The sequence below is a fragment of the Passer montanus genome, unplaced genomic scaffold (genome assembly GCF_014805655.1).
Source record: "Passer montanus isolate IOZ18808 unplaced genomic scaffold, ASM1480565v1 scaffold98, whole genome shotgun sequence".
Classification (NCBI taxonomy): Eukaryota; Metazoa; Chordata; class Aves; order Passeriformes; family Passeridae; genus Passer; species Passer montanus.
The window spans coordinates 1,078,894-1,097,129 of record NW_024375256.1 but is presented as its reverse complement, the minus strand read 5'-3'; the positions used below and the strand labels follow the sequence as shown (position 1 = coordinate 1,097,129).

At 63.6% G+C, this 18,236-nt stretch overlaps 3 protein-coding genes across 9 annotated transcripts; 1 reads left to right on the top strand and 2 right to left on the bottom strand.

Moving 5' to 3' along the window:
* Nucleotides 1-898: 898 nt before the first annotated feature.
* CHMP1A (charged multivesicular body protein 1A) lies at nucleotides 899-7,018 on the bottom strand. 2 transcript variants are annotated; one of them, XM_039696551.1, is made up of 7 exons: nucleotides 6,898-7,018; nucleotides 6,690-6,709; nucleotides 6,199-6,276; nucleotides 5,212-5,358; nucleotides 2,658-2,786; nucleotides 2,382-2,569; nucleotides 899-2,219 (listed from the first exon to the last, which is right to left on the bottom strand). In XM_039696551.1, the coding sequence occupies exons 1-7, from the start codon at nucleotides 6,902-6,904 to the stop codon at nucleotides 2,198-2,200; spliced, it is 591 nt and encodes a 196-aa protein (XP_039552485.1). In that variant the 5' UTR covers nucleotides 6,905-7,018; the 3' UTR covers nucleotides 899-2,197. The 2 variants fall into 2 exon arrangements, with proteins under 2 accessions (XP_039552485.1, XP_039552484.1); XM_039696550.1 differs by lacking the exons at nucleotides 5,212-5,358; nucleotides 6,199-6,276; nucleotides 6,690-6,709; nucleotides 6,898-7,018 and adding an exon at nucleotides 4,187-4,456.
* A 232-nt stretch (nucleotides 7,019-7,250) lies between these two features.
* Nucleotides 7,251-11,830, top strand: CDK10 (cyclin dependent kinase 10). Of its 4 annotated transcripts, none has more exons than XM_039696546.1 (13): nucleotides 7,251-7,392; nucleotides 7,490-7,562; nucleotides 7,931-8,002; nucleotides 8,085-8,187; nucleotides 8,287-8,368; nucleotides 8,724-8,791; nucleotides 8,938-8,990; nucleotides 9,083-9,152; nucleotides 10,471-10,530; nucleotides 10,620-10,743; nucleotides 10,824-10,963; nucleotides 11,063-11,115; nucleotides 11,197-11,830. In XM_039696546.1, the coding sequence occupies exons 1-13, from the start codon at nucleotides 7,267-7,269 to the stop codon at nucleotides 11,292-11,294; spliced, it is 1,122 nt and encodes a 373-aa protein (XP_039552480.1). In that variant the 5' UTR covers nucleotides 7,251-7,266; the 3' UTR covers nucleotides 11,295-11,830. The 4 variants fall into 4 exon arrangements, with proteins under 4 accessions (XP_039552480.1, XP_039552483.1, XP_039552481.1 ...); XM_039696549.1 differs by lacking the exon at nucleotides 10,471-10,530 and adding an exon at nucleotides 9,234-9,293; XM_039696547.1 differs by lacking the exons at nucleotides 8,085-8,187; nucleotides 8,287-8,368; nucleotides 8,724-8,791; nucleotides 8,938-8,990; nucleotides 9,083-9,152 and adding exons at nucleotides 9,308-9,423; nucleotides 9,523-9,604; nucleotides 9,960-10,027; nucleotides 10,175-10,227; nucleotides 10,320-10,389 and having other exon boundaries at nucleotides 7,317-7,392; nucleotides 7,490-8,071.
* Nucleotides 11,831-12,226: 396 nt separating this feature from the next.
* On the bottom strand, nucleotides 12,227-18,230 carry LOC120496274 (VPS9 domain-containing protein 1-like). 3 transcript variants are annotated; one of them, XM_039696558.1, is made up of 16 exons: nucleotides 18,153-18,230; nucleotides 17,659-17,731; nucleotides 17,495-17,587; nucleotides 17,236-17,398; nucleotides 16,848-16,959; nucleotides 16,643-16,705; nucleotides 16,433-16,485; nucleotides 16,267-16,354; nucleotides 15,883-15,968; nucleotides 15,336-15,793; nucleotides 15,064-15,193; nucleotides 14,794-14,987; nucleotides 14,640-14,721; nucleotides 14,461-14,557; nucleotides 13,992-14,104; nucleotides 12,227-13,577 (listed from the first exon to the last, which is right to left on the bottom strand). In XM_039696558.1, exons 1-16 carry the CDS (start codon nucleotides 18,201-18,203, stop codon nucleotides 12,308-12,310), a joined length of 3,126 nt encoding a protein of 1,041 aa, XP_039552492.1. In that variant the 5' UTR covers nucleotides 18,204-18,230; the 3' UTR covers nucleotides 12,227-12,307. The 3 variants fall into 3 exon arrangements, with proteins under 3 accessions (XP_039552492.1, XP_039552490.1, XP_039552493.1); XM_039696559.1 differs by having other exon boundaries at nucleotides 12,228-13,151; nucleotides 13,229-13,577; nucleotides 17,236-17,587; XM_039696556.1 differs by having other exon boundaries at nucleotides 17,236-17,587.
* Between the last annotated feature and the right edge of the window lie 6 nt (nucleotides 18,231-18,236).

The following is an 18,236-nucleotide window of genomic DNA, read 5'->3' as shown; positions in this document are numbered from 1 at the left end:
CTGAGGCGCAGCGCCCGTCTGCCAGCCGGGCACGGGGCAGGGAGGGGGACAGGCAAGGGATGGGGATGGGGAAGGGACGGGAGCAGGGAAGAGACAGGAAAAGGAACAGGGAAGGGAAGGCTGCACCCTCACCCCCGCAGCCCGTCCCTGGCAGCGAGGCTGCTGAGGGCAGGTGCTGATGGCAGGATGGGTGCGGTGCCACCTCGGTGCGGTGACAAGCCCGGGGTGTCCCCTCGAGGGCTGGGGAACGGGGCAGGGAGCTGGGCTGGCCCAGCCCTAGAGGGGAAGGGAGCCGGGTTCCAGCTGCTCCCAGCTCCTGCTCACTCTGGTCCCCCTGTTTGGCCACACGAAAGGGACAGGTCCCTGCAGCAGGGGAAGGGGGGTGTCCTCGCCCTCCAGAATCACCCCGAGCCACCTCCCAGCTCCTGGATGGGCAGAGGCTCTGGGAAGAAGAGCAGTCCCTTCCTCCTCCTCAGCTCCAGGGCAGCCCCTGGCAGCAGGTCCTGTCACAGGGCAGGGGACACGATGAGACACGGGGACCACAGAGCTCGTGTGCATCCACACCCCCAACACACACCGGGGTGTTCAGAGATTGTTTATTTAAACCCACAGAAGGGCACGGACACGGTTTGGGCAAAAAGAAGGCAAATAAGACAAGCTTAAAAAAAACCCACCAATGAAACCACAGAGACAGCTCAGGAGAGGGACGGGGGCAGGTCTGGAGCCCCCAGTGCTGCAGGGACACCGTGCAGGGAGCCAGGAGCCAGGCACAAACCTCCAGGGTCCCCCAGCTTCCCACCCAGCCCAGTGGGAGCTGGGACAGGATCCAGTGCTCTGCTGCAGCCCAAAGCTGCCTCCTCCTCCTCCTCGGTGGCGAGGAAGGCTCAGTGTCAAGGGCACGGACACGGTTTGGGCAAAAAGAAGGCAAATAAGACAAGCTTAAAAAAACCCCACCAATGAAACCACAGAGACAGCTCGGGAGAGGGACAGGGGCAGGTCTGGAGCCCCCAGTGCTGCGGGGACACCGTGCAGGGAGCCAGGAGCCAGGCACAAACCTCCAGGGTCCCCCAGCTTCCCACCCAGCCCAGTGGGAGCTGGGACAGGATCCAGTGCTCTGCTGCAGCCCAAAGCTGCCTCCTCCTCCTCCTCGGTGGCGAGGAAGGCTCAGTGTCACCAGCCACATGCTCCAAGGCCACTGAACTCAGGAAAAACAATCAACGCAGCAGGAAGTGTTTGTGCCGGGAGGTGGCCCCGTGACATCCCCCAGAGGCGACAGTTCCTGCTGGGAGACCCAAAGGAAACTGCGCTTCCTTCCTGGAGGGCTTCCAGCAACCCAGCAGCTCCGCAGGGTGGGGCACAAACAGCTCCGGCCCCGGGGGAAGGTGACAAGGGACAGGGACGAGCAGTGGGAGGGGACACGGAGAGCAGCCCGGTGCCAGCAGCCAGGGGACAGAGCACAGCGATGGAGGCAGAGCTGCTCCCGGGATGGTTCTGCATTCCCTGTCACACCCACCCAGCAGGGGGACATTTGGGGACACGTCTGCAGCCACCACGGCTGCTGCAAGCCACTCCCAGGGCTGGACAAGGGTCTGAACTGGTCTGAACTGGCACTCAGGGCCGGGATAACCACTTCCAGCTGGCAGTGCCTGGGGAATCTCTGGATTGACACGCACGGGGCTGGGCAGGGGAGGGTGTTCCAAAGGGCACTTCGTGGTATGGGGCTGGGGGTGTCGGCCGGCGGGACACGGAGCAGCAAAGGGCACGGGGACAGCGACAGCGAGGGAGGGGACACCCCGCTGTCACCGCCCCTTCCTGCAAGGCACCGACCTCCCCAGCTCCACAGCCGGGCACGCGGCCCTTCCCGCAGATGGGGACCCCGGGGGGCTCTCCTGCCCCTCCCAGCCAGCTCCTGAGGAACTCGGCCCACAGCTCAGCTCTGGGCAGGGACAGGGAACAACAGAGGAGTTGGGGAGCAGCATCCCGAGAGCAGGGAAATCCCCTTAGTGTTCCCCTTAGTCAGCACGTGGGGCTCTGCCACCAGCAGCACCCCCAAACGAAACCCCCACAGTCCAGCACAGGATTCCCACCAGGATGGCCGCAGGCTCAGGGAAGGGCTGTCACCCCCCGAGAAGAGTCCCGAGGTGGCTGCAGGAGGGGGTCCTGCTCCAGCAGTGCCATCCACAGGCCCAGGGAGAGCTCAGTTCCGCAGGGCAGCCAGCCTGCAGGACAGCAGCAGGGGGGAGCCAGGTCAGGGCAGCAGGAGCAGCCCCGGCCAGCGTGGCCAGGGACCCCTCTGAGCCCCCAGGAAGGGCCAACCCCTCCCCTCCAGGCCAGGGGGATGTGGGAAGCAGGGAAGTGCCCAGGGCTGGGAGAGAACCGACCTCCGGGAGAGCTGGTCCTCCTGGGAGCGCACGGAGCTCTCGCCCACGGCCGCGGCGCCCTCGGGCAGCTGGCTCAGCTGGTCCATGATCTCCAGCCCGTTCTCCTCGGCGATCTGGACGATCAGGCTGTCCACCTGCTCCTGCGGCGTGCTCAGCGTGGTGGCCGAGCTCATGGAGTCCTCCATGACCTGGGGCAGACACAGCCCTGTCCCCCTGCCCGGCCAGAGACGCGGCAGGGGTCCCTCTGTCCCACCCCCTCTCCTGCCCGGCACTCACCGACGTGTGAACATCCAAATTCTGCACTTGCTGCTCGAATTTATCCATCACTGCCGACACCTTCTGCAGGTCCATGGAGCTCAGGGCCTTGTCCAGAGCCTTGGTCACCTGCGCCATGTTTTTCGTCACCTGCAAGAGGAGATTCCTTCAGGAATGCTCTGGGGGTTCCAGACCAATCCTGCACTGTCCTGACGCTGTCCCAGGCAGGAGGAGCCTGTCTGAGGGGTCCCAGACCCCCAGGAGCCCTGCTGGGGTCGTTTTGGGACACGGGGGCAGCGGGGCTGGCTGGGGGCAGTGAGAGGGGAAGCTGCACGTGGGGATGGAGCTCCCAGCTCCCTGCTGGAGGCTCTTTCCTGCCACAGAACTATTTTAATTTTATGAACAATCCTTTTGCCAGGATCTTTTCTCCTGAGGAGCTGGGAGGGTTCAGCTTCTCCACGTTGTGCTGCTTTGGAATGTGATTTGGAGAATTGTTCACCCAGCATGTGAAATTGTTTTTGCTCCATGACCAATGACAGCCACCTGTGCTGAGGCTGTGAGCAGTCACAAGACTTTACTATAATTTCTTTCTATTCTTTTCTAGCTTTCTGATGGATCCTTTTCTCTCTATGCTTTTTGGTGTAGTTCTATAATATAAAATATTATTTATCTATTGTATAAATAAATAGAATATAATAAAACAGAATAGAATATATATAATATACATAATAGAATAGAATAAAACAACATAAATTATGTAAAAGATTACTATACAAATAATATAACAAAATAATATAAATTATATGAAATTTATTTTGTATAAAGAAATTATTATGATAATATAATAAATATTATATATACAATATATTCTTATATATTTTTATGTATATAAAATATATATAATTATGTATATGATAGATATATAGATAGATATAGATATATCATATCTACAATATATTGTTATCATATATATAATACATATGATAACATAATATGTATTATATATATTATGTATACTATATATATTTTATTGTTATATATAATATATATGATATATAATGTATAATGTATGATAACATAATGTAATAATATCATAGCTATATTATATATTTTTAATATATTTTTATAATACATATATGTATAATACATTATATAAATTATATTATATATCAAACATAAAAAAAATATATTTGTATAAATATATATGTTATATATATCATTATTTATATTATATATTATATATATTATAAACATGTATATATTTATAGATACATATATAGAATATATATAATATATTTATATGTATATATACACTTATGTGAATAAAAATATAAAAGTATGTAAAAAAATGTATATATATAATATTATATATAATATGATAAAGCAGCTTTCTGGCACAGGAGCCCCTGTCCCCTCGCTTTTGTGTATATATATATATATACACACACATATATACATATATACATACATATAAAATATTATCTAAAATACAACAAGCCCGCCTTCTGGCACACGACTCCCCCGTCCCCATCCCTGTCCCCAGCACTCACCCCCTTCATGGTGACGGCGGTCTGCACCTTGGCGGCCACGGCGTCCAGGCGCGAGGCCATGCGCAGCCAGTGCAGCCCCTCGTTCCTCTTGCGGATGGCGTTCTCGGCGTACACCCGCGCGCACTCCACGTTCTTCTGCTGCAGCGCCTGCGGCCGCGCCGCGCTCAGACTGCCGGGGGCCCGGGGGCACGGCCCGCGGGGACCCAGCAGTGCCATCCCCGGGCTGGGTGTGCCCCGTGCCCTCCCCACAGCAATCCTGGCAGGGCACGGCCCGTGGGGACCCAGCACCAGCCTGGCTGTGGGCTGTGTGCCCCGTGCCCTCCCGAGGGGATCCTGGCAGGGCACAGCCCGCGGGGACCCCAGCAGTGCCATCCCTGGGCTGGGTGTGCCCCGTGCTCACCCCACAGCAATCCCAGCAGAGCACAGCCCGCAGTGACCCCCGCAGTGCCATCCCCGGGCTGGGTGTGCCCTGTAAAATATATATAATTATGTATATGATAGATATATAGATAGATATAGATATATCATATCTACAATATATTGTTATCATATATATAATACATATGATAACATAATATGTATTATATATATTATGTATACTATATATATTTTATTGTTATATATAATATATATGATATATAATGTATAATGTATGATAACATAATGTAATAATATCATAGCTATATTATATATTTTTAATATATTTTTATAATACATATATGTATAATACATTATATAAATTATATTATATATCAAACATAAAAAAAATATATTTGTATAAATATATATGTTATATATATCATTATTTATATTATATATTATATATATTATAAACATGTATATATTTATAGATACATATATAGAATATATATAATATATTTATATGTATATATACACTTATGTGAATAAAAATATAAAAGTATGTAAAAAAATGTATATATATAATATTATATATAATATGATAAAGCAGCTTTCTGGCACAGGAGCCCCTGTCCCCTCTCCCCATCCCTGTCCCCAGCACTCACCCCCTTCATGGTGACGGCCGTCTGCACCTTGGCGGCCACGGCGTCCAGGCGCGAGGCCATGCGCAGCCAGTGCAGCCCCTCGTTCCTCTTGCGGATGGCGTTCTCGGCGTACACCCGCGCGCACTCCACGTTCTTCTGCTGCAGCGCCTGCGGCCGCGCCGCGCTCAGACTGCCGGGGGCCCGGGGGCACGGCCCGCGGGGACCCAGCAGTGCCATCCCCGGGCTGGGTGTGCCCCGTGCCCTCCCCACAGCAATCCTGGCAGGGCACGGCCCGCGGGGACCCAGCAGTGCCATCCCGGGGCTGGGTGTGCCCCGTGCCCTCCCCGGTGTGCTCCCGGCAGGGCACAGCCCGCGGGGACCCAGCAGTGCCATCCCCGGGGCTGGGCGTGCCCCGTGCCCTCCCGAGGGGATCCTGGCAGGGCACAGCCCACGGGGACCCGAGCAGTGCCATCCCTGGGCTGGGTGTGCCCCGTGCTCACCCCACAGCAATCCCAGCAGAGCACAGCCCGCAGTGACCCCCGCAGTGCCATCCCCGGGCTGGGTGTGCCCCGTGCTCACCCCACAGCGATCCTGGCCAGGCATGGGCCCCAGTGACCCAAGCAGTGCCATCCCCGGGGCTGGGTGTGCCCTGTGCCCACCCTGGTGTGCTTCCGGCAGGGCACGGCCCGCAGTGACCTGAGCACCAGCCTGGCTGTGGGCTGGGTGTGCCCCGTGCCCTCCCCACAGCAATCCTGGCAGGGCACAGCCTGCAGTGACCCCAGCACACACACTGTGTGTGCCCCGTGCCCACCCCACAGGGATCCTGGCCAGGCGTGGGCCCCAGTGACCCAAGCAGTGCCATCCCCAGGGCTGGATGTGCCCCGTGCCCACCCCGGTGTGCTCCTGGCAGGTCACGGCCCGCGCTGACCCCAGCACACACACTGTGTGTGCCCCGTGCCCACCCCGGGGATCCCCAGCGCCGGGCACCTCGCGGTGAGCCCCACGCACCTTCTTGACTTTGGCCTGCTCGGCCTTGGAGTCCTTCTCTGCTTTCTTGGAGAGCTTCTCCAGCTGCTTGGCTGTGAACTGCGGGGCAGGGACAGGGAGGGCACGGAGAGCTCCGGGCTGGGGGCACCCCGGGGCCACCCGGAGCCCCCTGCCCGGCAGGGCACTGCCACTGCCAGCCTGCCCGGGGCAGCCCCGGCTCCGTGCCAGGCCTGCCCCCCTGCCAGCCGGGCATTCCCAATTCCCAATTCCCAGGGTCCAACCCACCCCTGCCCCGGGAAGCCGCTCCCCTCGGTGCCCCCGTGCCCACCCCGCCGCCCCTCACGGCCGCCCTGCCCGACGCTCTGCCCGCGGCCCCTCCGCTCCCGCCTGCTCCTCTCACGGTCCCGCCGCAGGGCGAGCCCCGGGAGGCCGAGCCGGCGGAACCGGGCCCGGGGCTGCCCCGGGACGCGGGACGGGATGAAAGGAGGCGGAAGGGTCTCCGCTGCTCTCACCTTCAGCTGGAACAGCGTGTCTGGAAAGGAAGAGAGCACAGGCTCAGCGACGGCACCGGCACCGGGATCGGGACCGGCGACCCCGCCCACACGTCCCGACCACCCTTCCCGGTCCCAGTCCCGGCCCCGACCCTGACCCCCAGCCGCACCCCTCAGGACCCGCCCCGGCCCCACCGGGAGGCGCCGGTACCGCCCGACCCCCCGGTACCGTCCATCCTGCCCGCCGCCGCTTCCGGGTTCTGCCGCCGCTTCCGGGTGGCGCCGCCGCCGCTTCCGGGGTGCGCGCGCTGAGTCTCGCGAGAACAACAGCGCGGCAGAGGGGGAGAGGTCACGTGGTCAGCGGGAAAGCATGGGGTGTCGGAGGCGAAGGGGCGGGGCCACAAAATCAATGAGGGGCGGGGCCTAGATGAGAAAGGGTCATTGAGGGGGCGGGGCTATCCCGGGCCAGGGTCGCTATTGGTCCCTCGCTAACAACTGTTTCTAGAGGCTCAAGGCGTGTGGGCGGGGCTTGAGGGTGGGCGGGGCCTGAGGCAGCATAATAGCGCGCGTGCGCAGGGCGGACCTCGCCATTGTGGACATGGCAGCGACTGAGGCGGGAGCGGAGCCAAGAGCGGCACCGGGAGCGGCCGAGCCGGAGCTGGAGCCCCTGCGGCTGCGGCGGCTGCATGGTGACGGCTTCTTCGAGGTTCCGGCGGCTGATCGGGTGAGTGCAGCGGGTCCTGGGGTGTGGGTCCCGGGGTGTGGGTCCCGCTGAGGGGCCCTCGCGGCGGCCCCCGCTGAACGCAGCTCTCTGGTTTCAGCTGGGGCGGTGCCGCAGCGTGAAGGAGTTTGAGAAGCTGAATCGGATCGGAGAGGGCACGTACGGCATCGTGTGTAAGTGCGGGCCGTGCGGGGCCGGGAGGGACCCGAGTTCATTGCGCTGCACCCCTGCCCTGGGTGGGGATGGCACTGCTACCAAATGCCTTCCTCGAGGTCACGGAGCCCTGTCCAGCCTGGCCTTGGGCACTGCCAGGGGTCCAGGGCCTGCCCAGGCTCCTAGGGAGGGTTCCTTAGGGATCCCCCGTCCATCCCTGCCCTCTGCCGGGGGAAGCCTTGCCCCGTGTAGAATCCCAGCACGGTTTGGGTCGGGAGGTGCCTGAAGCTCACGCAGCTCCCCCTGAGGCTGGGCCGGGGGGCCGAGGCGAGGTCGGGACAAAGGCAGCTGTGAGTCCTGGTGCCAACGTGGGCTGTGCTGTCCCCAGACCGAGCCCGGGACACGGTGACCAACGAGACAGTGGCGCTGAAGAAGGTGCGGATGGACAATGAGAAGGATGGTAATGGAGGAGTGGGGGGACGGGGGGCTCTGTCCTGGCTCTGGCCCCAGGCCCTTCTGCAGCACTGACATTCCTCCCCCAGGAATGCCCATCAGCAGCCTGCGGGAGATCACCCTGCTCCTGCAGCTCCAGCACCCCAACATCGTGGAGCTGAAGGACGTGGTTGTGGGAAACCACCTGGAGAGGTGAGAGTCTGTCCTGCCTCTGCCTTCTAAGCCTTCCTTGGAGCCCTGGGCTGCCCCAGCTGTCCTGGGGAGGCTCTGACCTAACCTTGTGTCCAACAGCATTTTCCTGGTGATGGGATACTGCGAGCAGGACCTGGCCAGTCTCCTGGAGAACATGCAAACGCCCTTCTCCGAGGCTCAGGTACGGGGTGGGGCAGGATTTGGGTCCAGCACCCCTGAGAGGGTGCTGCCATTCCTGCCAAAACACGTGGGCACTGTGACGGGCTCCCCAGACCTTGAGCTGGGGGATTCCAGGGATTCTGATGGAGCTGGGCTTTGCTGACTCTCAGTGAAGCCTTCAGGGACTTTCCAGGCTGGGTTTGGGGCTGGAGCAAACTGTCAGGGAAACAGAGCTGGGAGGAAATGCCCACCCAGAACCCCCTGGGAGGACACAGGAAGGGAGGGACTGCAGGACACCCCAGTGGGTTTGGGCTGTGTGGGTTTGTCCAGTCAGTGCTGCTCCCTCAGAGGTGACGGCTCCTGTCCTCTGTCCCCAGGTGAAGTGCATCATCCTGCAGGTGCTCAAGGGCCTGCAGTACCTCCACGAGAACTACATCATCCACAGGTAGGAGTGGCAGGGTGGAGCTGGGGGACAGAGGGGTGTCTGGGGTCACCCCCACGCCCTGGGAATCCCGGCAGGGCAGGGAGGCGTGGAAGGATGGGATTGCATTTTCTGTGTGGTCTCTCACCTCCAGCTGCTGTTTCCCACAGGGACCTGAAGGTCTCCAACCTGCTGATGACCGACAAGGGCTGTGTGAAGATAGGTGAGTCCTGCAGCTGCACCCGGCCGTGGCTGCCCTGTGCCCTGCCCGCAGCTCACAGCTGGGCTCCTCCTGACTCTCACTCTCTGTTGCAGCTGATTTCGGCCTGGCACGCACCTACGGCATGCCCCCCAAGCCCATGACCCCCAAAGTGGTGACCCTGTGGTGAGTGGCAGTGGCAGGGTGGGTCTCTCTCCCGGGTGGGACGGGCTGTGCCAGCTCTGACCCCGCGTGTGCCCTGCACAGGTACCGCGCACCGGAGCTGCTGCTGGGCATGACCACCCAGACCACCAGCATCAACATGTGGTAAGGGAACTGACATTCCTCCCCCAGGAATGCCCATCAGCAGCCTGCGGGAGATCACCCTGCTCCTGCAGCTCCAGCACCCCAACATCGTGGAGCTGAAGGACGTGGTTGTGGGAAACCACCTGGAGAGGTGAGAGTCTGTCCTGCCTCTGCCTTCTAAGCCTTCCTTGGAGCCCTGGGCTGCCCCAGCTGTCCTGGGGAGGCTCTGACCTAACCTTGTGTCCAACAGCATTTTCCTGGTGATGGGATACTGCGAGCAGGACCTGGCCAGTCTCCTGGAGAACATGCAAACGCCCTTCTCCGAGGCTCAGGTACGGGGTGGGGCAGGATTTGGGTCCAGCACCCCTGAGAGGGTGCTGCCATTCCTGCCAAAACACGTGGGCACTGTGACGGGCTCCCCAGACCTTGAGCTGGGGGATTCCAGGGATTCTGATGGAGCTGGGCTTTGCTGACTCTCAGTGAAGCCTTCAGGGACTTTCCAGGCTGGGTTTGGGGCTGGAGCAAACTGTCAGGGAAACAGAGCTGGGAGGAAATGCCCATCTAGAACCCCCTGGGAGGACACAGGAAGGGAGGGACTGCAGGACACCCCAGTGGGTTTGGGCTGTGTGGGTTTGTCCAGTCAGTGCTGCTCCCTCAGAGGTGACGGCTCCTGTCCTCTGTCCCCAGGTGAAGTGCATCATCCTGCAGGTGCTCAAGGGCCTGCAGTACCTCCACGAGAACTACATCATCCACAGGTAGGAGTGGCAGGGTGGAGCTGGGGGACAGAGGGGTGTCTGGGGTCACCTCCCACGCCCTGGGAGCCCTGGCAGGGCAGGGAGGTGTGGAATGATGGGATTGCATTTTCTGTGTGGTCTCTCACCTCCAGCTGCTGTTTCCCACAGGGACCTGAAGGTCTCCAACCTGCTGATGACCGACAAGGGCTGTGTGAAGATAGGTGAGTCCTGCAGCTGCACCCGGCCGTGGCTGCCCTGTGCCCTGCCCGCAGCTCACAGCTGGGCTCCTCCTGACTCTCACTCTCTGTTGCAGCTGATTTCGGCCTGGCACGCACCTACGGCATGCCCCCCAAGCCCATGACCCCCAAAGTGGTGACCCTGTGGTGAGTGGCAGTGGCAGGGTGGGTCTCTCTCCCGGGTGGGACGGGCTGTGCCAGCTCTGACCCCGCGTGTGCCCTGCACAGGTACCGCGCACCGGAGCTGCTGCTGGGCATGACCACCCAGACCACCAGCATCAACATGTGGTAAGGGAGGGGGGCCTGAGCCTGCCTGGAGGGGGCTGGGGGGCTGCATGCTGCAGGGGGGTCACTCCAGAGGCTCCTGTGCTCTGCAGGGCTGCTGGCTGCATCCTGGCCGAGCTGCTGGCACACAAACCGCTGCTGCCAGGCACCTCTGAGATCCACCAGATCGACCTCATCGTGCAGCTCCTGGGCACACCCAACGACAACATCTGGCCGGTGAGAGCTCCCTGCCCATTTCCCATTGTCCTTTCTCCCTGGCTGCTCCCAGGCCCCTCCTCACCCTCTGTTTCCCCCAGGGCTTCTCCAAGCTGCCGCTGGCCACGCAGTACACCCTGCGCAAACAGCCCTACAACAACCTGAAGCACAGGTTTCCCTGGCTCTCGGAGGCTGGGCTGCGACTGCTCAACTTCCTCTTCATGTATGACCCCAAGAAAAGGTAAGAGCCATGCAGGATGCGGGGTGGGTAGGGCAGGAACCTGCCCCACGCTGTCCCCCAGGCTGGGGTGGTCCCTGACACTTGCCCTTGTCCCCGCAGGGCCACGGCCAAGGACTGCCTGGAGAGTTCCTACTTCAAAGAGAAGCCCTTGCGTAAGTACTGCCCATCCTGGGGCGGGGCAGGGCTGGGCTGGGAGGCTTTGGGCCCTGCTGACCCCTCTCTGTGCCCCACAGCCTGTGAGCCAGAGCTGATGCCCACCTTCCCACACCACCGGAACAAGCGGGCGGCCAGCACGGCGATGGAGAGCCAGGCCAAGCGCAGCAAGCCCTGAGCTGTGCCCTGGAGCAGCCCTGATGTGTCCTGGCTGAGGTGGATTCCCTCAGCCCACCAGTCCCAGCGCCACGGGGACGGCTCCTCCATCCCTGTGCCTGCGTGGCACGGGGCAGGCTGCAGGCTGTGGCTGGGCGAGGGTGGCCCCAGAGCCAGGAGAGAGGAGAGATGGGGCCCAGGATGCCCAGGCGTGGCAGGGTCAGTCCTGTCCCAGGCGGGTCCTGGTTTGTGCTGTCTGTGGGGGCAACCCCGACTCTGCCATCAATAAAAACATCTGGCAGTGGCAACATTGTGCTGAGTGACCTCATTCTTTGGTGCCAACAGGAGTGGGACAAGCTGTGACTCTGCTGTCCTTCCTCTGTGTCACCCTGGGGACAAGGACACCTCCATGACAGCTGAGGTTCTACCCTGTAGCCATGATATTTTATGAAAAATCCTTTCCTAGGATTTTTCCCGTCCTGAGGAGCTGAGAGTCTCAGGGAAGAAATGTAAACAATAACTGTGTGCTGCTGTGGAATGCAACAGGTGCATCTTCCATTGGTCCATGTGGATTGTTTTCAGTTAGTGACCAATCACAGCCACCTCTGCAAAGGCTGTGAGCAGTCACAGGATTTTGTTATGCATTCTATTCTATTCTATTCTATTCTATTCTTGGTCTTTGTAGCCTTCTGATCCTTCCTCTCTCTCTATACTTTTAGTGTAGTTTTAATGTAGTATTTTAGTATATTATATAACATAATAAATCAGCCTTCTGAGCAAAATGGAGTCAAGCCTCATGTCCTCACACATGGGTGGTTTGTCACAAGACTGCCCCCCTTTCAGTGGATCCTGCCCCCCACCCTCAGGGAGGCAGGAGCGGGTGCTGTGCTGGCAGGTGTCACTGCAGCCCCTGCCCCTGGACAGACATCCCCCTCAGCAGGACAGAACACCCCAGGCTGAGACAGCCACTTTACTGATGCACTGAATAATTTACAGCAGCAGTGCCTGGGCTGGGCAGGGCCTGGCACCGCTGTCTCAGGGCTGACAAGTCCGGGTCCTTGTGCCAAGCAGCAGCCGTGCCCCCCGCGGGGGCAGCAGAGCCGTGTCAGCAGCGGGGCGCAGGCCCCTTGGCCAGCAGCATGTCCAGCTCGCTGCGCTGCAGCCAGAGGCGCTGCTGCCGCTCCCCGCGCAGCTCCTGCCCGCGGTGCCGGCTGCGGCAGGCGCGGCCCAGGGCGCAGCCGCCGCCGTGCAGCTGCCGGCACGTGCTGCAGCAGTACGAGGGCAGCATGCCCCGCTGCAGGCACGAGTGCAGCTGGTAGCAGGGCAGCTCTGGCGGGGCCTGGGTGCAAGCCCGGGGCTCCGGGAGGAGGCGAGAGGAGGTGTCCGGCTCAGCGCTGCCCACGGGCTCTGGCCCAAGCGTGCTGTCGCAGCGTCCCCAGCCCCTCCTGGGCACATCCTGAGGGTCCCTCCACAGCGCTGGGGGGGCTGTGTCCTTGCTCCCCGTGCCCTCAGGGCTGTCAGGCCTCTCCCGGTAGAGATCCACGCCGTCACCGCAGCCAGCAGCCGCCCCGGGCCGCGTCCCCGGGTCCTGCAGCACCTCCAGGCACCCCTGGGCACCCCCGGCCCGATGCCGCGCCTCCAGCAGCTCCTCGGTGCGGGGGCACCGCAGGCGCGGCGCCAGCTCTGCCAGGATCTCACACTCCAGGCGGCAGGCCAGGAAGCCAACAGCAGCAGCGACCAGCGCAGGCCCCGGGGGCCGCCGCTCCATGGCCAGGCGGTGCCGGTCCCGCCGCTCGTAGCCCAGCCGGCCCAAACTCCGCTCCAGGTCGGCTTCGGGGAGCGCCGGGCGCAGCAGGTGCACGTAGGCGCCGGAGAAGGTCTGCAAGGAGAGCGGGGAGCGTGGCTGGAGGTGTCTGGGTACCCCCACACCGTCCCCACGCCGCCCCAGGGCCTCACCGGGATGGTGCCGAACTCCCGGCGCCACGGGAAGAGGTAGAGGTTGACGGCAGCCAGCTCCAGCAGCCGGAAGGCGCTGGCCAGGCCTCGCAGCGCCAGCCCGGGGTCGGGGTGGTCCCGCAGCCCCCGGGCCAGCAGTGCCAGGGCGTCCTCCTGCAGGGCCTCCAGCAGCGCCGGCTCCTGCTGCAGCCGCTGCCGCAGCCGCTCCGCCACGGCGGGGCCGGGGCAGCTCCCGGCGGGGCCCAGCTCCCGCTCCAGAGAGCGCCGGTACTCCTGGTAGAACTCCTGCCGGAATTCCTGCCCGTAGTCCTGCCGGGGCTCCTGCCGCGGCGCCGAGCCTGCACACATCCTGCGGGCACAGCAGCGTCAGACCCCGGAACCCCGGGACCCGTCAGACCCGACCCCGGGACCCCGGGACCCGTCAGACCCCACCCCGGGACCCCCTCCCGAACCTGTGGAGCTCCCCCGCCAAAGCCGCAGCTCCGGAACTCTGCTCCCCCGAGGCCTCCCCGGCACCTCCCTGGCCCCAGTCCTCCCGGTGTCACTCCCCGGCCCCGGTTCCCCCCGCCGAGGCCTCCCGCTGTTCCCCCCGGCCCGGTCCCGGCTCCCCCCGCACCTGCCGCTCCCGCTCCCTTCCCGTTCCCCTTCCGCGCGCACCGGGCCGGAATGCACGTGCCGCCCGTAGCCCCGCCCCCGGGGCGGGGCCGAGCCCGCGCCACAGCGCCCCCTGCTGGGCGGGAGGACCCGCGGGCGGCGGCAGTACCTGCCCGGGGGTGCGGGGGTCCCGCGCCGCCCCCTCCTCACTGCAGCGACTCCACGTAGGACAGGGCGCTCTGCAGGGACGTCAGGCAGTACCCCTCCTCCCCGATCAGGTACCTGTGCCCACAGCCATCGCACTGTCACCACCGGGACACCACCACGGGTGTCCCACCATCATGGCTGGGACACTGCCGTGACCAGGACACCACCATGGGTGTCAGACCATCATGGCTGGGACATGCTGTGACCAGGACACCACCATGGGCAGTGCACCATCGTGGCTGGGACACTGCCATGACCAGGACACCATCCCATCCGCCACCCCTCAGCCCTGCTGCTATTCCAGCCCACCTCCCACCCCGACAGCCCCGTGCCAGGAGGGTGCCGGTGTCCTGAGCCCAGGGGTGCCGGCATGGCCCACACCCTGTCACGTACCCCTCGTGGGCCGGCATGGCCCACACCCTGTCACGTACCCCTCGTGGATGAACTCCTCCAGGGCTGCACACTCGGAGAGCAGCTGGGGCAGCCCCGTCTGCAGCACCACGTAGGACAGGATGGGCAGCAGGTCGTCTGCCCCGCTGTGACAAGGACCGTCAGCCACGGCGGCCACAGGCCCCACTCCTGCCCTGGCTCCCCGTCGCGCTGCACTCACATGGCGGCCGTGGCGAGGCTCCGGGCGTCCCGCGTGCCGCAGTACTCCTCGGCGCACTCGCAGATGCCGCGCAGGGCCCGCACTGCGGCACAGCCCGGGCGTCAGGGCCGCCGCCGCCACCCCGGGCGCCCGCCCCGCGCCCCGTGCCGCTCACCGATGCACTCCAGCTTCCTGCGGGGACAGCTCTCCAGCGGGATGAGGCGCAGGTCCTGCACGGCCGAGGCGTACGCGGGGCGGCCGGGCCCGGCCGGGAAGAGGCGCGAGGCCAGCCCCACGTCGGCGGGGCCGGCGTGCCGGTGCCGCTCCATGCTGCGCGCCAGGGCCGCCTCGCGCGGCTGCTGCACGCTCCTGCGGGCACGGAGGTGACGGGGCGTGCCAGGAAGGGCTCAGTGGGTCCTGGACCCCCCAAAGCGGGTCATGGTACCTGTAGAGGGCCAGCAGCGGGGCCCACAGCGGGGGGAAGAAAGCCTCCTCCAGGCAGGCCAGGCACTGGTCCTTGCCGGCGGCAGTGCCGAGCCCCTCGAAGGCCAGCAGAGTCAGAGCCAGCAGCCTGTCTGGGAAGGGTGAGGCACACAGCACGCTGGGACCCCCTGCCCTACCCACACTGGGACCCCCCATCCTGCCCACCTGTGCCCCGAGTCAAAACGGGGTGCAGAGAGCCCCCAGCCACCCCCTGCTCCCTCAGCCGCCCCTCACCGATGGCGTTGTGGATGTCCCTCACGACGCCCTTCAGCAGCTCCGGCAGCGCCGCGTCCTGCCCGGAGCTGGCCGGGGGCTCTGCGGGGGCCCAGCCCTCGGGGGACGCCAGGAACCGCTCCAGGTCCTCGAAGGAGCTCTCCCGGGGGGGCTCGGGGGGCTCGGCGGGCCCCGGGGCGCCGCTGTCGGCCAGGGGCGTGCTGGACTGGCTGTGGCGCAGCGCCGGGCCGTGCTCGGGCACCGAGAACATGCAGTGCAGGCTGCGGGACGCCCGGAGCCGGCGGCCCCCCGGCTCGGCGGGCAGCGAGGAGCCCCCCGCGTCCAGCGAGAGGAAGGACAGCGCCGAGGGGGAGGCCGGGGAGGCGTCGGCGGGGCCGCGGCTGACGGCGGGGTAGAGCCGGGCGTACACCGCGCACTGCAGCCGCCGCAGCAGCTGCGTGATGGGGTGCTCGGGGCAGCTGTGGGCACAGGGGTGGCATGGGCGGGGGGCACCGGCAGCAGCTGCAGCCCCCTCGCTCTGGCAGGGCCGTGCCCGCCTCGGCAGTACCTCAGGAGGCAGGAGAAGAGCCCTGACACCACTGAGAGATCCGCCGGGCTCCGCTTCAGCTGCGCCTTCCACTGCCTTGGCCAGTCCTGGGGAGTGTCCAGGGCTGGGCATGGGGATGGTGCAGCACCCTGCCCCATGGCACAGCCTCCTTCCCCATGGCACAGCCCCCAGCCCCATGACACAGCCCCCTGCCCCGTGGCACAGCCCCCTGCCCCATGGCACAGCCCCCAGCCCTGCCAGCAGCCCCCAGCCCCATCAGCACCCTTCCTTCCCCATGGCACAGCCCCCAGCCCCATGACACAGCCCCCTGCCCCGTGGCACAGCCCCCTGCCCCATGGCACAGCCCCCAGCCCTGCCAGCAGCCCCTGGCACACACTCACTCACATGGTCCTGCTCATACTCGAGGATGGCAGCGTAGAGTGCTCGCTGCTCCTGCTCCTCAGGGGTGAGTGCCACGCTGCTGGAGAACCTCCTGGGGACAGCCCGGGCCAGTGAGGGCACTGCCAGGTGTCCCCAGAGCTCAGGGTCCCTGAGTGACATCCCCCCTCACCGGTTGGCCGCCTCCTGCAGCCGCAGCCGCCGCTCTTCCATCTTGCGCTGCAGCTGGGCCAGGCTCAGTTAAGGGACCAGAGCCAGCAGCGTGCTCACCCCCTGCCCTTCGCCCCCCTCCATGCCCCAGCTGGGACCCCAAAGCCTGCGTGGGGTCGGTGACAGCCAGGACAGGGCAGAGGCTCTTGGAGCAATCCCACTGGAAGGATACAGTCTCCTCTCGGGCCTTGGCGATCACCAGGTTCTCCATCATCTGCCGCTGCAGGGACAGCGTCTGCGGAGCAGGAGGGGATTGGGAACATCCATCCATGCCCCATGGCCACCAGTGGGGAGCAGGGGTCCCCCAGGGACCCTCTCCCTGCCTGGCAGCCGGTTCTATCCAGCTCCCAGCTCCTCCCCAGCCAGCCCCCACTTGCCAGGGATGTTTTCTGCACGGCCTGGTTTGGGTTCAGCCGTGCCACCCGCGCCTCGTAGGCCGCCTTCAGCTTCTGGTTCTGCAGGGAGGCCTCCTCCAGCGGGGTCAGCTCCCTGTAGGAACAGCCTGAGCGCTCTCCACAGGGCACAGGACACGTGCCAGGACCACATCCTGCTCTGTGGCCGCGCAGGCGGGCATGGGGCCACCGCCAGTCCTTGCCAGACCCCGTGTCCCAATCCCCTCGTGTTTGAACCCCCCATGCCCTACCCGCTGTGTTTGAGCCTCCCACGTCCCAGCCCCGGTATCCCAGCCCACATCAGCCCCCATGCTCCACCACTCCCTGTCCCAGCTCCGTGACCCCGTCCCCCTGTCCCAGCTCCCCCCCGTACTTCCGCGCGCTCTGTGCCTCAGCGATCTGCAGCTTCTGGAAGATCTCCGGGGGCAGGAACGGTGACAGCTTGCCCCCCTCGTCCGAGCAGACGCGGCGGTGCCTGGGGAGGGGCGCGGGGCCCCCACCCCGCTCCTGTGCAGCCGCTTTCACCGGGGCTTTCCCTGGGGAGGGGGCAGGACAGGCCGGCTGTGCCCCACGCCCAGCCGGGCCCTGCGGGGGCACCCGGCTCCCCACGGCGGGACCCCCGCCCGACTCACCCAGCGCCGCTGCGATGGACTTGACCCTCTCCAGGCACTGCTCCGCCAGCTTCAGCAGTTTCGGGGTGTCCGGGGTGACCCCCTCGCTGCTCTCTGTGGGGTGGGCGTGTTGAGGGCACTGCAGGACTTCCACCCCGCCCTGTTTCCACGGGGTGCTGCCCTACCTGTCCCTGCCGCCTCCTCCTGCAGGGCCTGGGCGATGAGGGTGATGCTCCTCAGGTACTCCACGTAGGCCTCCTGCCAAGGTGCGGGCTGAGCAACCCCCGGCCTCGGGGACCGCAGCTGCGGCTCCGAACGGGCGATGGGGACAGCCGGGCATGCGGGGACAGCCGGGGATGCGGGGACAGCCCGGGATACAGCCCCGGCAGTGGGGCGTCAGTCCGGGGATGCGGGTGAGCCCCGGAGGTGCCGGAGGGGACCGGGGGTGCAGTCCCGCGGCTGGGGGTGAGGCCGGGGCACGGAGCCCAGGGATGCAGGGCGAGCCCAGGGATGCAGGAGAAGCCGGGGATGCGGGGGGAGCCCAGGGATGCCGGAGGAGGCCCGGGATGCAGCCCCGGGGACGGTGCTGGAGCCCGGGGACGCGGCGGGAGCCCCGGGGGTGCAGTCCCGGCGACGCGGCCGAACCCGGGGGTCTCTCCCCGGCCGTGCCCGCGCTCACCCTGGTCCGCCCGGCGCTGTCCATGCCCAGGGCTCCGCTGGCCGCCCTCATGGCTCCCTGCAGCCCGCGGCCGCCCCGGCCCGG

Excerpts from the sequence above, each read along its gene's own strand:
- LOC120496274 (XM_039696556.1), bottom strand. The coding sequence starts at position 18,203 with ATGAGGGCGGCCAGCGGAGCCCTGGGCATGGACAGCGCCGGGCGGACC. Across the intron at positions 15,194-15,335 it reads GGACATCCACAACGCCATCG|ACAGGCTGCTGGCTCTGACT; the intron begins GTGAGGGGCGGC and ends CACCCTTCCCAG. Across the intron at positions 14,722-14,793 it reads CAGGAAGCTGGAGTGCATCG|TGCGGGCCCTGCGCGGCATC; the intron begins GTGAGCGGCACG and ends GCTGTGCCGCAG.
- CHMP1A (XM_039696551.1), bottom strand. Across the intron at positions 5,359-6,198 it reads AGCAGGCCAAAGTCAAGAAG|GCGCTGCAGCAGAAGAACGT; the intron begins GTGCGTGGGGCT and ends GCGCGGCCGCAG. Across the intron at positions 2,570-2,657 it reads ATTTGGATGTTCACACGTCG|GTCATGGAGGACTCCATGAG; the intron begins GTGAGTGCCGGG and ends TGTCTGCCCCAG.
- CDK10 (XM_039696546.1), top strand. The coding sequence starts at position 7,267 with ATGGCAGCGACTGAGGCGGGAGCGGAGCCAAGAGCGGCACCGGGAGCG. Across the intron at positions 8,991-9,082 it reads CAAGGGCTGTGTGAAGATAG|CTGATTTCGGCCTGGCACGC; the intron begins GTGAGTCCTGCA and ends TCTCTGTTGCAG. Across the intron at positions 11,116-11,196 it reads CTTCAAAGAGAAGCCCTTGC|CCTGTGAGCCAGAGCTGATG; the intron begins GTAAGTACTGCC and ends TGTGCCCCACAG.